Source organism: Chroicocephalus ridibundus, chromosome 4, assembly GCF_963924245.1.
Source record: "Chroicocephalus ridibundus chromosome 4, bChrRid1.1, whole genome shotgun sequence".
Lineage (NCBI taxonomy): Eukaryota > Metazoa > Chordata > Aves > Charadriiformes > Laridae > Chroicocephalus > Chroicocephalus ridibundus.
The window spans coordinates 4,613,541-4,627,599 of record NC_086287.1 but is presented as its reverse complement, the minus strand read 5'-3'; the positions used below and the strand labels follow the sequence as shown (position 1 = coordinate 4,627,599).

The 14,059-nt window shown below is 38.5% G+C and overlaps 1 protein-coding gene across 3 annotated transcripts in view; it reads left to right on the top strand.

The window, feature by feature from the left end:
• The first annotated feature begins 89 nt into the window (after nucleotides 1–89).
• TPCN2 (two pore segment channel 2) overlaps nucleotides 90–14,059 on the top strand; it is a 30,951-nt gene continuing 16,981 nt past the window's right edge. For 2 of the 3 annotated variants that reach the window (XR_010070854.1, XM_063333557.1), the window contains exons 1-11: nucleotides 90–251; nucleotides 2,386–2,450; nucleotides 3,836–3,912; nucleotides 4,575–4,752; nucleotides 5,451–5,567; nucleotides 7,357–7,463; nucleotides 8,401–8,473; nucleotides 9,120–9,188; nucleotides 11,400–11,499; nucleotides 11,804–11,869; nucleotides 12,292–12,356. Coding sequence is in view for 2 of the 3 variants with exons in the window: in XM_063333557.1 (XP_063189627.1) it covers nucleotides 146–251; nucleotides 2,386–2,450; nucleotides 3,836–3,912; nucleotides 4,575–4,752; nucleotides 5,451–5,567; nucleotides 7,357–7,463; nucleotides 8,401–8,473; nucleotides 9,120–9,188; nucleotides 11,400–11,499; nucleotides 11,804–11,869; nucleotides 12,292–12,356 (1,023 nt within the window). In the remaining variant the exon portion in view is untranslated. The remainder of the gene's footprint in view (nucleotides 252–2,385; nucleotides 2,451–3,835; nucleotides 3,913–4,574; nucleotides 4,753–5,450; nucleotides 5,568–7,356; nucleotides 7,464–8,400; nucleotides 8,474–9,119; nucleotides 9,189–11,399; nucleotides 11,500–11,803; nucleotides 11,870–12,291; nucleotides 12,357–14,059) is intronic. The other variant, XM_063333558.1, reaches the window with a different exon arrangement.

The window sequence follows — 14,059 nt, the reverse complement described above, 5'->3', positions numbered from 1 at the left end:
GCCGGGGCGGCGGGAGGAGCCCGGTTCCCGCCCTCCCCCGGCCGCCGGTGACGTGCGGCGGGTGGTGCCGCCCCGGCCTCAGCCCCAGCCCATCCCGCCGGCGGCGGCAACAGCAAGGAGGTAGGGAGCGCGGTGGTCGCTGCCTATGGAGGCGGCAGCCGGCGCTGAGGCGGAGCCGCTGTTGCCCCCGCGGAGCTGGCGAGCGAGGCGGGTTTTCTGGCGGGCCGGTGCCCGCTCCGCTGCTGAGGACGGTGAGTGCGGTGAGGCGGGAGGTGACGGCGGCGTCCCCCGGGCTCGGCGCTGAGGGAGCCGGTGCCTGAGGGGGGCGGCGGCGCTCTCCCCTTTCCCTCAGAGCTTGCTCTCTCCCGGGAGCGGGGCGGGCGGGCCGGGCGCCGGAGGAGGAGCCCCCCCGGGCCTGCCTTGGGGGTCTGCCGGTGTTTCGGCGGCGGCTGGTCCCGGCAGCTCCGCCTGAGGCGGCTCGGCGGGGCCGCCTGCGGCCGCCCTGCCTGGCTGAACGCACCGAGCCGCTATCGCTGACCTTGGGTGCAAACCTTGCACTGCTGCAGCCTGAGACGTGGCTTATTTTCTTTTTTAATTTTTATTTTTTAAGGTGCTGACAATTTTTTTTTTTTCCCCTCTTAACTCACTGCCTATTCGAGGTCCGACTTCTCAGTTCCCCCCAGGAAAAGGTTCCTTTGGAGACCTCAGGTTCTCTATTATCAGGGGATCACATCACTTAAGCGAATCTTCTCTTTTTGTTGCCTGTTTGTTGAGTGTCAAAAGTGCAGTGGGGTCTGAGAGAGATCCTGCACACCCGAACCGAGCAGTATTTCACTCATTGCTTGTGACTAAGCGTCACTTGCTGTGACTAAGAGTTTCAGAAGAAATTGGGTATCCTCGGTAGCATGCATGGAAAATGCGTGGATTTTCTTTCTTTAAAAACAAACTAAAACTCTAATTGCTAAAGCAAACATTTCTTGCTAATTTCCCTGTTTTATTTTTATATTAAGAGCAGTTGCTTAGATTCTGCCCTTACAAAATTAACACTAGGCTTGTGCTCCAAGAAATCTAAAGCTTTTGCTGTCCTTGCTATCCTTTTGACTAATACTGCTCCTTTAAACAACTTTATTTTTGTCTTACTGGTGTGTCGTGTCTTGGAAGAGATAAGATCTGCATTGTGTGAGCCTAGCTTGTCTCCTGTTTATGCTCAGTCTTTCTTGATTCATATCTGAATCAGTACAAAACTGTGTTGTTGCTTTTGCTCAGATAAATGGTGACATTTAAAAACTGTTTGCAGTTTTTGTAGAAAATTGATGCTGCTGAATCATGTGGAACATAACATTGTTTGGGGCTCAGATCAGTGGTGCTTCTGGCATTTCTTGGAGCCTGGAGAACATTGTGCCAGTGCTAGGAGTGACTCAATCTCATCGTATCCCGTGCTGGGATTGCTGTCTCCTGGGAGGAGACAACATGAAGTGCTCCTTGGGCTTCTTCCCCTCTGTGGGAACGTTACGCTAGCACATATTTTCATATCTCTAGCCCCTGTCAGCTTTCTTTTTTTTTCTTTTTTTCCCCTCTTCCTTTTATTTTTTTTTTCCTTCCTCATTTGGGCATTAACTGCTTTTGTGTCTCTTATTGGCTTAATTACCAGGTTGTTTACTCAAGGGTCCTAATTCAAGTGAACTCAAGTGCTTGCCACTTATTCTTTGTCTATGTATCTTCATATGAACTGTTTTGAAGTGTTGCATAGTAACTAATTTGTTGATATTTTATTTCACTTTGTATACTTTCACCCCTTTCTGTCTTGAATGCTGATCTGTTTGATATAGTGATAATAACTTGGGACAAATTTAAAAAAAGGACTTGATTCTCTTCTCATCTGAGTGGAGGTTTCTGTTGATTTTGGAGAGAATGAGATCAATCTAAACCTCAGTACCTTTGTTAAGCAAAAGTAAAAATGTGTAGTATTCTAGTGTCTGATTTTTCCAGCTTCACTTGACTGTACACTTTGTCAAACAATAATTTGATTGAAGCTCTATTGCAATGCACGTTACTTAGGACTTGTCTCTGTATAGAAATATTGCAGTCTTGTGGTAGCTATTTAACTACTGGTGTAATCCATATACTTAAGCTAAATGTAAGAGAGAACCTTTTCACAAAATACAAGAAGATGCATGATCCGTTTGAGATGATTGTTATTTATTTAATTTAATGCACAGTACTGCTGATGGAGCAAATGTGGCAGGAGCTGTCTCTACTTTTTGTGTGTGTACAGTGTTCTTTACCATGAGAATCACGGTTGTGGAGCTTCTGTTAACTAATTAGCAAGCTGTAGGCTTTATCTGAAGTACAGAGAATGAGTCTTACTTCTTTTTAACTTTACAGGTGCTGGAGCTGATAATGACCTTTATATAAACCAAGCCATAGTATTTATTGAAGATGCAATACAGGTAAATATAATTGTTTGTTAGCTATTGTGCCTCCCATGCTGGATATTTGTTGTGCATTCTGCTAGCTTTTACATTTTTATGTGTTCAAGGCAACCTCCACATAACATCACCTTGATTTACAAAGCAAAATCAGAATTCCAAATTCCTGTGGTATGCTAGTTTCAGTGAAGTTCTGCCTAGGAGAAACAAGTTTCTTCGTACAATGAAATAGAGTTGTCTTTGGGGGGTTGAACTAGATGACCTTTAAAGGTCCCTTCCAACCCAAACTATGTTATGATTCTCTTCAAGGTTGTCAAAAGAGATGATGATTTGTGGGGTGGTTTTTGGTTTGGGGTTTGTGGTGGGTTTTTGGGTTTCTTTTTTGTGGGTTGTCGGGGTTTTTTTTTGTTTTGGTTTGGTTTTTCTGGTTTTTTTTTTGTTTGGTTTTTTTTTTTTTGAAAGTGGCTGGCCTTACCGCTAAGAGAAACTATCTGAGCAAACCTTGTAATTTGCCTCTAAATCTGACTACTTGCATATTTTAAAAGCTGGTAGAGTTTAAGGCTAATTTCAAACAAGAAGCTGGAACTCTCGCTTCAGCTGAACTTTGGAAGTCTTCATTCTGTCTTTGTCTCTCCTTTACTGGCCATTACTGCATATTCTCAGAACCTATTATCTCCCAGTTATTAGTCACAGGCAGCGGGAATGCTGTAGGGCAATTCTTGAGCTCTCTTGCTGCATTCAGATAGTGTTTGGTTGGGAGATATCTGAGGATCAGGTATATTAAAGGTGCGGATACTTCTCGGCAGAGGAACAGCGGCCCAGGAGCAGCTGCTGAGGAGGGCCTTAGCAGATTTCAGCAAAAGTGGGACAATTCTGAGTACTGGGTAGTTCCTTGAACGTAAAGCATGTTTTGTTTAAGGACATTAGAGGTCTCTTATATTCAGAATTAAACTGTTTGAATCTTATGGCTTTTTGGAAGAGAAAGACAAAAGAAGATTCATGAACGGAATGAATGCTAGAAAGGTAAACGAAATGGGTGGACCGTTTTGGTGAGTAGATAGAATAGGCGCTGAATTAGTACAGGTGCTCTTATTTTTAATGATGATAACCCTTCCTTCAGATGACTGCCACGCAGTTTGATTATCTGAGCAACTGTGTGGTCCTTAGACTAGGAAGACTTCATTAAAATCTTTCCCATTGCATGCATGTAGGCTACAGCTATGGTCATGGGTGACTGACACTTTAATAACTTGTAAAACAATTTCTTTAGCTTATTGTGAAACTGGAATTGTCTCAAGACTTGAGCTTTGTTGATTAGAATTTGGTTTATTTTGGTAACTTGATCTTTGTCTTTGAGACAGACTGAATGTAAGGTTTGAATTATCCTTCTTGCTTTCTGCCTTCAGTATCGATCTATAAATCACCGTGTGGACTCCAAATCCCTGTGGCTTTATCGATGGTACTATTCAAGAACCTGCCAGTGGTAAGAACTTGGTATTCATTTTGCTTTTTCATTTTGGAGTAAGGCTTTATTAAAAAAGAAAAAAAAAAAAATCTTTCTTTTGTGATAAATAATTAAATAATTGTACTTTTATCCTTATAAGAATTTACTGTACGAAGCAAGTGGGTTGATTACAAGTGAACGTGATAGAAGTGGAAAGCAACAAGATATACAAAAGCGTGATCATGTAGATGGCTCTTTGAAACAGCCATAGGACTGTTGCATGAATAGACTATTGGCATGATTTACAGCACGGTGTGTTAGAGTTTTCCAAGTGTCTATTTCTAAACATGTTAAATAGTAGCGAGATTGTAATGTTAGTTTCAGAAGAACACCACCTAAGGTTATTTGGTGGTCAGCAGTTACGTTATTCTAATGTGGGTAACGGCATGCTAATTAAGTGCTGCATTGCGGTCTAACCCATTTGTCTTAAATATGATCTTATAAAGCTTGGTTTACTTCTAAGAAAATTGCTTTACTGTAAGTATTTTATTGCTTTTTTGACTCATTTTGTGGGCTTAGTGTTTTTTTTGGTGTTTTTTTGTTTCATGTTTTTTTGTGGGCTGTTTTTTTTTGTTGGTGGTGGGTTGTTTGTTTTCTTGGTTTTTTTTTTTTTTTTTTTAATTTCATCTCTGTCCAAACAGGATTTTGAGCTTAACCATTACTATAATTCTGGCTTTGGCTTTCATTGAAAAGCCTTCTTCGCTTACTGTCACGTCAGATGTACGATACCGCCTTCCTGCATGGAATCCTCCTTGTGGCCTAACAGAAAGCATTGAGCTGCTTTGCTTTCTCGTGTTCATGGTTGATGTATCCGTGAAGGTGAGCATCACGTTCATCTGATACTGAATGAGATGCTAGGTGTGTTGGGCAGCTCAGTAGGTATAGCCAGTGTGGCTTTCCTCCATTTTATGTTTTGGGAAATGCCTTAGAACTGTTACTCAAATCTTGGATTTGCATGATGAGATTGCTTTGCTATACTAAAGGCTTACTTTCAGGAGAAATGAGAAAAATGCGTATTTTCTAAATTAAAAAAAATTGTTTTGTTTTTTTTTTAACCTAAGAAATATAAACTCCAGCTTGTGTGAAAGAAGTGAAATAAATTTTGCGAAGAATACAATGATTTTGGCTTAGCTGCTTGTATTAAGCTATAAAAATTGGGGTATATAATGATCAAATACATGCCAGTTCATTTAAACAAAATAAAAATAGTCAGAAACTGAACTTTTCTTTGGATGCTTCTTTCTGGAAAATCTCCTTATATGCTTATTAAATGGACATTTTTCTTGCATTCAAAGGATTCCTCTCACATGGCCTGTGTGCACCACTCACTTTTACTGACCTTTATTTAGTTCTTGTAGAAAAATTCTCTGATCAGTGTACTTTTGTTTGGATGTCACAGAGCTCTTTATGAGCACTGCTGTAAAATTACAAATACTTGGAAAACAGTTGGTGCTGGCTTACTTATTAGGATATTGGAATTTATTATTAAAATAGGTTGTTTCTTTGTTTTTCCCCAGAGTTACTTAGTTGGATGGGAAGAGTTTTGGAAAAATAGATGGCTAATGGCTTATATACTGACGTTGATTGTTTCCCTTACTGATTGGATTGTATCGCTGAGTTTCCTCTGCACGGAGGTAAGAACTGCTTTCTGCAGAAACAATTAGCGGCTCTAGTTGTGGAGAGTGGCAGAGGAGCAGAACCTGCAAAAGGATAGTCAGCAGGGTGGTGGCCTATTGGAGAATTAAGGGAGGAGGGTGAGACAGTTCATGTTTGGTCTTTGATAGCTGGATAATTCAGTAAAACACAGAAAATACGTGGTGTAACGTAGCTTCTCAAGGGATTCTGTTTGATTATTACTATAAGATGTGAGGTCATTAGTAAAATTAGATAAAGCTTTGTTGCTATAGTCTGTCAACAGTCAAACAGTACGGAGAAAACTCTGGTTATATAGCACCAGTTTTGTCATACAGTTAGAGAATTACATTCTTAACTTGATTCAATGGCAGAGTCTATGTAGTGTAAAAGATAATTGTATAGTTTAACAACTGCTTTCTTGGATAAAGGTGTCCTGAGAGGAATGTCAGTTTTGTGAAACAGTCCTAAAAGTTTATATAATAATGCAATCTCCCAATTGGTTTTCTCTGTCATAACATAAATCTGCATGAAATTAGTTTTGTTCACTTATCATTAAGAAAATACAAATATGGTAAAAAAGCTAGGAAGTGAATGAGGCAGAAATCTTGAATTTTGCTTCTTATATCAAAGCCATTATCTGTTGCCTTCAGATAACTTTCAAACCTATTTCAAATTATTGTCTGTATTAGGATTAAGTTGGATGCAGTTGCTACTATTAGTAACCCACTGTTGAGCTGTTCAGGCTCCAGTGGTTATAGTTGACCACTGGTCACTGCTGACCAGGATGTGATGTAGTATCGAAGAGATGATCTTAAAATGTTGAAAGAACATGTTGCTTAAGCTTGTAAGTATCTAACTATAAGAAAAATGCATATGTCCTTTTTGTATTCAAGTCAAATGAATATAATGCAGCTGAAAGAAGGATTGTGCTTGCAACATGGGGACTGTGTCTTGGAAAGAAGTGATTGTAAAACCTTTAGGTGTGATAGTGGACGAGTAGTTTGAACAGGAGCCTCCCATACAAAGCAGCAGCAGAAGGAGCAGTTTAACTGCCGGGATGTATGAACAAGGAAATAGCGAGGGAGCAAGTGATTATTTTTTTTCTTTTTTTTTTTTTTTCCTGTTACGTGTGGCCCTGAGAAGGCTGGTTGTAAAATGCAGGATGCTGAATTACTTGAAGTAGCTGATAAGTCACAGAAATAACTTGAAGGCTGGCGTCTTGAATGCAAGAATCAAACAGCTTAATTGCTTTAATGTATGCTAAGGAAAATACAGGCAATCACCTTTTTGAGTCCTGCTAGAGGCAGAAATTGCTGAGAAATAAGCAGGCCCTTTAATTATAAAAAGAAAAAAAAAAAGGGGCTGAAACTTGAAAGCAAGCACTTATTTTCAAAATGTGTATCTGTTTTTATTGACAGTAGCTTGCTATTAATTCCTTTCTTGAAATGGACCTTGGCAGAAAATATGCAAATGCCATCTCTTGACCTGCTTGTTATGTCTACCAAGAAGTGAAGTTAGATTATTTATAATTAGCGGCCTGATGAGGCTATTGAAATGTCAGTGTGCATTTTTAAAGCAATCCCTCATTCTTTTAATGAGGCACTCACTCATAAGTATAAAATCTTTGTGTGTTTTGTGACTTCAGTGGGATGGATTTAGCTTCTGAGCACAACCTTTTTATGTTATACTGTTGATAGGTGTATCACTGCTTTTTGATAAATTTGTATTAAAAATATCTGTGGCCTTAATCTTATGTGAACTCAGCATCTGATCTGTTACTTTTTGCAGGATGTGAGAATAAGAAGAATTCTTCGTCCTTTCTTTCTCCTTCAGAACTCTTCTATGATGAAGAAAACATTAAAAAGCATCAACAGCACATTGCCTGAAATGGCAAGGTAGGTCATAGCATAGAAAACATCCTTTTGTAGCAAGAATAATACTCTTAGTATTCTGGTGTGTGACATCTGAGTAGCTTCCTTCTTGATGGCCTAGCTAGAGTGGTTGATGAGGTCGGGCAGTAACAGATGGAGGTTGTGTTAACTTTTTGATTCCTTTTGCCTGTAAAATTTCTCAGAATGCATGTGATGTGACTCTAGCTTTTTGATACTTGTTGAGTGGTGTTTTTTAATTCTGTATATGTTACATATGGCCCCTTTGTAAGGGAAGAACTGAATTATCATCTGGGCAAAGGTCTATGCCGTGTTTCTCCAAGGTAGCCTCTCAGAGGTATGGGTGGACACACGTGTACTTGTCTTCCAATCATGAGAGCCACGCAAGAAGATACCTCTGTCTTTACATCTTCAGAGTGCTTTACTCCAGCTTTTTCACTTCTAAATGGCTTTGGCAATATGTGTGTTAAATTTTGCCACCGTTAGAAATTTGAAGTGGAAACCCTACTGGTGAAATCGTAACCAGACAGCATGACACTTTTTGAAAGAGATCTCTTCCTGTCACATGGGTCGTGTATGTGCACAGCTTATAGAACTCGCTGGCCTTGCCTGTTACTTTTTAACTACCAAGTCCCAGGAGAATTAAAGGTGTATGGAAGCCAAGATGTTGTATTTTGATTGGAGGGTATAAATAGGGTCCTAACTTTAGAAAAACAAGTGTTAGAATCTCATTGACCTCACAACTGTCTAAGCTCATGCTGAGGAGTCCTGAACAAGTGTGATTCTTATTTTGAATCAAAACTTAGATCATCTTTTGTTAATTCCATATTGCTTCTTAAAAATACCCCTGGTTTTCTTTATATGGCATCCTTTTGTATTTTTAGCAAAGGATATTAAGAATAAGATAAAGTTGGTATTAATGCTTATGTTTTCTTTCCAACAGTGTTGTTCTACTATTAGCTGTTCATCTGTCTCTTTTTACCATGTTTGCCATGCTGCTGTTTGCTCGAACAAAGGTAACCAATTATAGTTATGCTTTGGTACATCTTGGTGTTCTTTTTTCTTTACTTCCATAGCTGCTAGTTTTATAATCAAACTGGTGAAACTTATTTCCCCTGAAGAGGTCATCTTACCTTGTCAGACTCACTGGGATGAGTTTAAAGTCCATTTAGAGAGATGTAACGTGTGCATAGTACCCGTGTATAGTGCTATTTCTGTAAGCGTGCATTAGAATGCCCCTCAGAATAGTGTTAGAATCCCTTCATCTTTTAGTGAAGAATTTTTTCTGGACTGTGCTTTGCTTCTTAAGTGATAACACTCCTTCCTGCTTCATAACTGAAATCTTTCTCTCTTGCTATAAGCTGTAGCTTATTATTTTCTTAGTGTAACTCTGCTTCTCAGAGCAAAGTTAGTTCTATGCTAAAATGTGGTCGACATCTTTGTTTATGGTCCTGCATGTTACTGGTATTGATACCATTATCACAGGTTTGAAACTGAAAGTCTGTTTATACAAGCGGCTTTCTTACACAATTCTCCAATTTAATCCTTTGCTTACTTTCTCTGCTCTTGTTGAAACCTACACTGTTCTGTGTCCAGAGCTCTTAATCTTGTCACTTTTTTGTTTATATTATCACTCATTTCTTTTCTCTTTTCCTTATCTAGCTTTTTGCTAAGTTTAGTTTCTTCTGTGTTTTCTTATCTTCCAATACTGGTATCCCTGGCCATGCCTTGGTAGGTTTTTGCCTGCATTATTCGGATGTTTTGATTTCTGATCTTTGTTTTTTTCCTCTGTTTTTTTTTCTCTTTGTGCTTCCGAAAAGCAAATTTGAAATTTTGTGGTTAAAATCACTTTTGTGTTCCAGTACTCTTGCTATGTTCCCTCTCTCCTAAACTTCCTGTATCTTAATGGATCATACTCAGATTTTTATTTTTTTTTGTCCTTACTTTTTAAGATCTTTCATAAATGTGTTCCTATGAGCACAAAGATTTGTTGCATACTTCTCCCAGTAATTTTAGCCTTCTCCTTAATCTCAGTTTTGCAGCTTCGTTCCTACTGCAATTTGCACTTGAGCCTGCCTCTAGTCTTCCTCATGATTGGCAAATTCCTCTAATCCCTGTGTTACAGAATTTCTGAAATTAGAAGCAGAGCTCTATTCCCCCCCCTCTTTGTGTAGTTGCATGCTAGATCTTTGTATTATCTCTGTATGTTGCATCTAATTCCAGTTATGAGCTTTCCCAGCAGATGGGAATATAACTTGTACACCTGAATCAATCAATTTTTTGTATGTTTAGGTGAAAAATAACAAATTAGAGAGCAGTCTTTCTTTCCTTTTCTGATTTGCTAGTCTAATACCCCTACAAACTAATTGTATCTAACAAAAAAAAAATACTGAAAGCAGGTTCTAAAAATACATTTAGTAATGGAATTCCTGCCTCTAGATTTTTGCATTGTCTTGTGTATGTCCTCTAGAGGTACATTTTTCCAGTCTTTGCAGCAGATGCAAGGCCTGTTTGTTCTGTGCTACATGATTCATGTTTGTAATGTTTGCACTCTGCATCTTTTTTAGCTGTCTCTAGTTGAGCTTGGGGAAAAAAAATAACTATGTGGATGATCCCAGATCAGCCTCTCAGTGCATTTTTGATGAGAATTCTGATACCGCCAGAGCTTTGGATGTTTACACTGAGCCACAAAATAATTTTGATGACCTTAGTCGCCGAAGTATTTGCAAATATTTTTTGGGTGCTGTAACGCTGATCTCTGTCCCCCATCCCCCCCAGGATATTTAAGCTCTATGTGATATTTGCATTGATACCTTACATAGCATTTTGAATCTTCATTCTTTTCAAAACAGAACAGTTGCCTGTTTTCCACCTGCCCAACAGCTCCTGTAATGTGCACTAGCACTGGTTATAGCATAGTGCTCTTATCTGTGTAAATATTTATTTCCTCTAGAATAAGATGAGTATCCTTGCACTTGTACTTTAAGTACATCTTTACATACGTTATTGAAAAGAGACCTAAAACTTGTCTGACTGTGTTCTGTGTAGACCTTACTGTGACTAAACAGAACCTCCCACTCTGAGTATTTAAGGGGATAACAGGAGAAAGGGGAATACCTTTGTTCTGAGTAGTGGTAGTAACTTTTGTGCAAATAACTGTTTCGGAGGATGTTAAGTTTTCTATTCGGAAGTCAAAGGGGAAGTGAGAGAGACCTTTCACAGTAAGTATGCTAGTAGAGCTGTAGGTGTTTGAGAGGAGCTCATAATCTATCAGCAAGGATCTTTTGTAATATGGTAGTCATTGAGGCAGCTGTTCATTATTGAGGAAGCTGGAGTGTAGTCCTGGAGTATACAATTCAGGGTGATTAGGTTTTCATCTATGCTGAGGTACAGCATGCTGTAGCTGGAATAACAAAGAAAGCTGCTTTTACTAGATGTTAATTTTTATAATGCAAGTTGAGAAGATGGTATTAGTCTGTGATTTTTTTTTTAATAATTTTTTAAAATCATGCTTAGGGAATCCCTTTATCTCCAGTACACTAGTATCTCTTGCAGGTTAAGAGGTTATGCTTTTTGTGTCAGTCAAGGGTGGCTTCAGATTCCTATATTGTCTGTTTGTGACATTATTGTTCTTCCTGGATCTGAGGTGCTAGCTAGACATAACTTCTGTATTGAGCTTTTGTGTCTGTCTTAGCTTGCTGTTCTTCCTATGTTTTTTTTTAATGTCTGTTAATAAGTGAAGTGATTGCACTGTATTCCTAAACATTGTCCTAATTTTTATGCTTGTCTCGTGCTTTTTTCACGGGGTAGATCTCATTGTGTGTGTAAGAAATTGATTAGTTGACTGATACATTTTATTTTGATTTTTTTTTCCTATTCTTTGGTAAGACAGTCTTAGTGATTCTTCAGTGTTTCCCTAACAATGAACATCTCTTTGACTAGGATGGCCAGCAGGATAAGGAGTGGATGGTGTATTTCCGGAATTTGCCAGATTCGCTGACGTCACTGCTGGTCCTGCTAACTACTGCAAACAATCCTGATGGTGAGCAATGTTTCAGAAATAACTCTTGTCTTTCTTTTCAAAGAATAATAGAGTAAGATTACTTCAGTCTACTATAACCATTCTTTCAGCTGATAGTTCTTAATACAGCCAGAGGAAGGTTACGTAAAGATTTTTTCATGCCTTTAGTAACTTGATTTTTGCCTTTCCTTTGGTGTAATTGTATGTGCAGCTCTAAAGCTGAGCTATAAAAGAGCTTTTAGCAGTTGCCAAAAACTGATAGGGGTCTCCCGCTTTCATCTTAAGCATTAATTTCTTATTTCCTTTTTGGTTAAATCTGATATAGTGATGATTCCTGCATATTCTAAGAATCGAGCGTATTCAATCTTCTTCATACTCTTCACTGTATTAGGTAAGTTACTGCTTGTCTTCAGTAATTTAAAGGCAGTTTTTAACTTTGATACTTATACATACCAGCTACAGTGTGTTTTATTTTTCTAGGAAGTTTAATCATAAATTTCTCCTTTTTTTTTCTGTTTCCTCCAATTACTGTGTAGTGTCTTGTAAGATAATTTTCATGGAAGGTACTTACGGTTTGGTTTGTTGTTGGTTTTGTGGTTTTTGTTTTTTTTTTTTTTCAAAACATAATAGTAACATATCACAGGGGGATGGCTATGTTACATTGTGTTCAAACATCAAAAACGTTTTGGAAATCAAACCCAAGAAAACTTATCCTTTTTATGTTCTACATCTGACTTACTGTATACGTTGAAGCTTCTTTGAGAAACAGATATGTATTTCAATAATTCTTACTGCCTCTTTTTATTCCAATAGGCAACTTGTTTCTGATGAACTTGCTTACAGCAATAATATACAACCAGTTTCGAGGATACCTTCTGGTGAGTAAAGCATTCCTAATTTCTGTGTTCTACCATAACCTGAAAACTTTGAAGCCCTGAGTATTAAAATTTCAACTGTGTATTAAAGCAATATGCCCCTCCTGGTTGTAGATACAGTTTTAAGAGACTAAAGGTTCTTTGATATATATACTTTTCCCCTTATATGCTGTTGTAGGTTCATCCCCTTCCATGAAAAAATTACCTGGTTGTATACTTCCATGTACGTGGTGGATCTGCAACTTTGACTATTATAGGGGAGGAAAAAAAATTAAATCAAACTATTATAAAACTGAACAAGGACAAGTGAACAAGTAACTTAAACTTGGTGTCTGTGAAGAAAACCTGCTGTACTATTTAAATAACTATTGTTGTAGATCCTAGCACTTAATTTCTCCGAGTAATGCAACATTAGAAGCTTTCAATAAAAAAGAATCACTGACTAAAACATCTTCACATTTGGCATTTTTTTATTTTACCCTTGCCATGGTGGGTGAATGTGATGTTAGAATGATTAGGGCAGTCTGCTGCCTCTAAAAGATGGACTTGGGCCTTGTGATTGACTTGTACCAGAAGCAGTTGCCAATAGGTATAGTAGTTATTCTTGGTAGTATTCAGTCTCAAATAAAAGGAACCTGTGCTTACTCTCCATGAAATGCTAGTCATCAGTGTAATACTTTAATGTGCTTCTAGAAGATGCCTGATCATATGTGGTTCTCTTCTTTTTGTGGAATGTGAATCTGATGTGTAGTGTAATGACCTTTTTTGACTCAGGTTTCTATATGAGAGAAATAGAGGCTGACAAAGTAAGTGTACTTTTGCATGTTGTTCAAGAAGCCTGCAATCTCGCAATCATCACTAAAGTTCTTTTCCCTTTATTAACAAGCTGTGTGATGTGCTTTGTTGCATTACATACACCAGTTGTTTAGTCTTCAACTGTGAATGTAGTCTGGATTCCTTTAGCAGGAAATAGTGTAAGTGCTTTTGTTTTCTGTATGAGATAGTGCAGTTGAACAATCTGTGACGAATAGTAATAAGCTGAGGCAAGAGTATTTTAGTAAACAGAAACAAAGTAAGTCAAATGAAAGATCATCTTGGTTACTTTCAATAAAATGTACTTCATCCAAGAGGTTAAATTTGTCACTTTCCTATTGGTATTCCAAAAAGACGTAACTGACTGGATAGATGGTGGAAGGGAGACAGAACATCCAAGGTGCACTACAGCCACTTAGCAGTTTACACACATAGTAGATTAGTAGAAATAACACAGTGCTAGGGTAGGTATTAATGGCCATCACACTGATGGCACGCAACTGAATCTTTGGTCAGGCAGTCATCGGTCAAAAGGGCAGCTGTCAGTCTCTTGCTCCTCACAACAGGCTGAGTCTTGATCTTGCTGAGGTGCCATCTTCAAACTGTTTGGGATTTTTCTTTGAGCTTTGTAGTTTCCATGGTGAAATTTTTCTCTTGAGTCTTGAGTTAGTTCTTCAACAGTTTCACTTCCACAGGTGTGTTTTAATTTCCTCTTGCATATTTTAGAAGACTTCACAGCTCAACAGCTGTGAACAATGTTTTTGTACCAAAACAATGGTTTTGGTAAAGCTGAGTCAGGGTAGTGCTATGCAAAAGCACTGGAGTCTGACAGCTAAACATCTGGGCTGTACATTAAGGGGTTTTTTTTTTTTTCCACTTTGTGCTTGTATGAT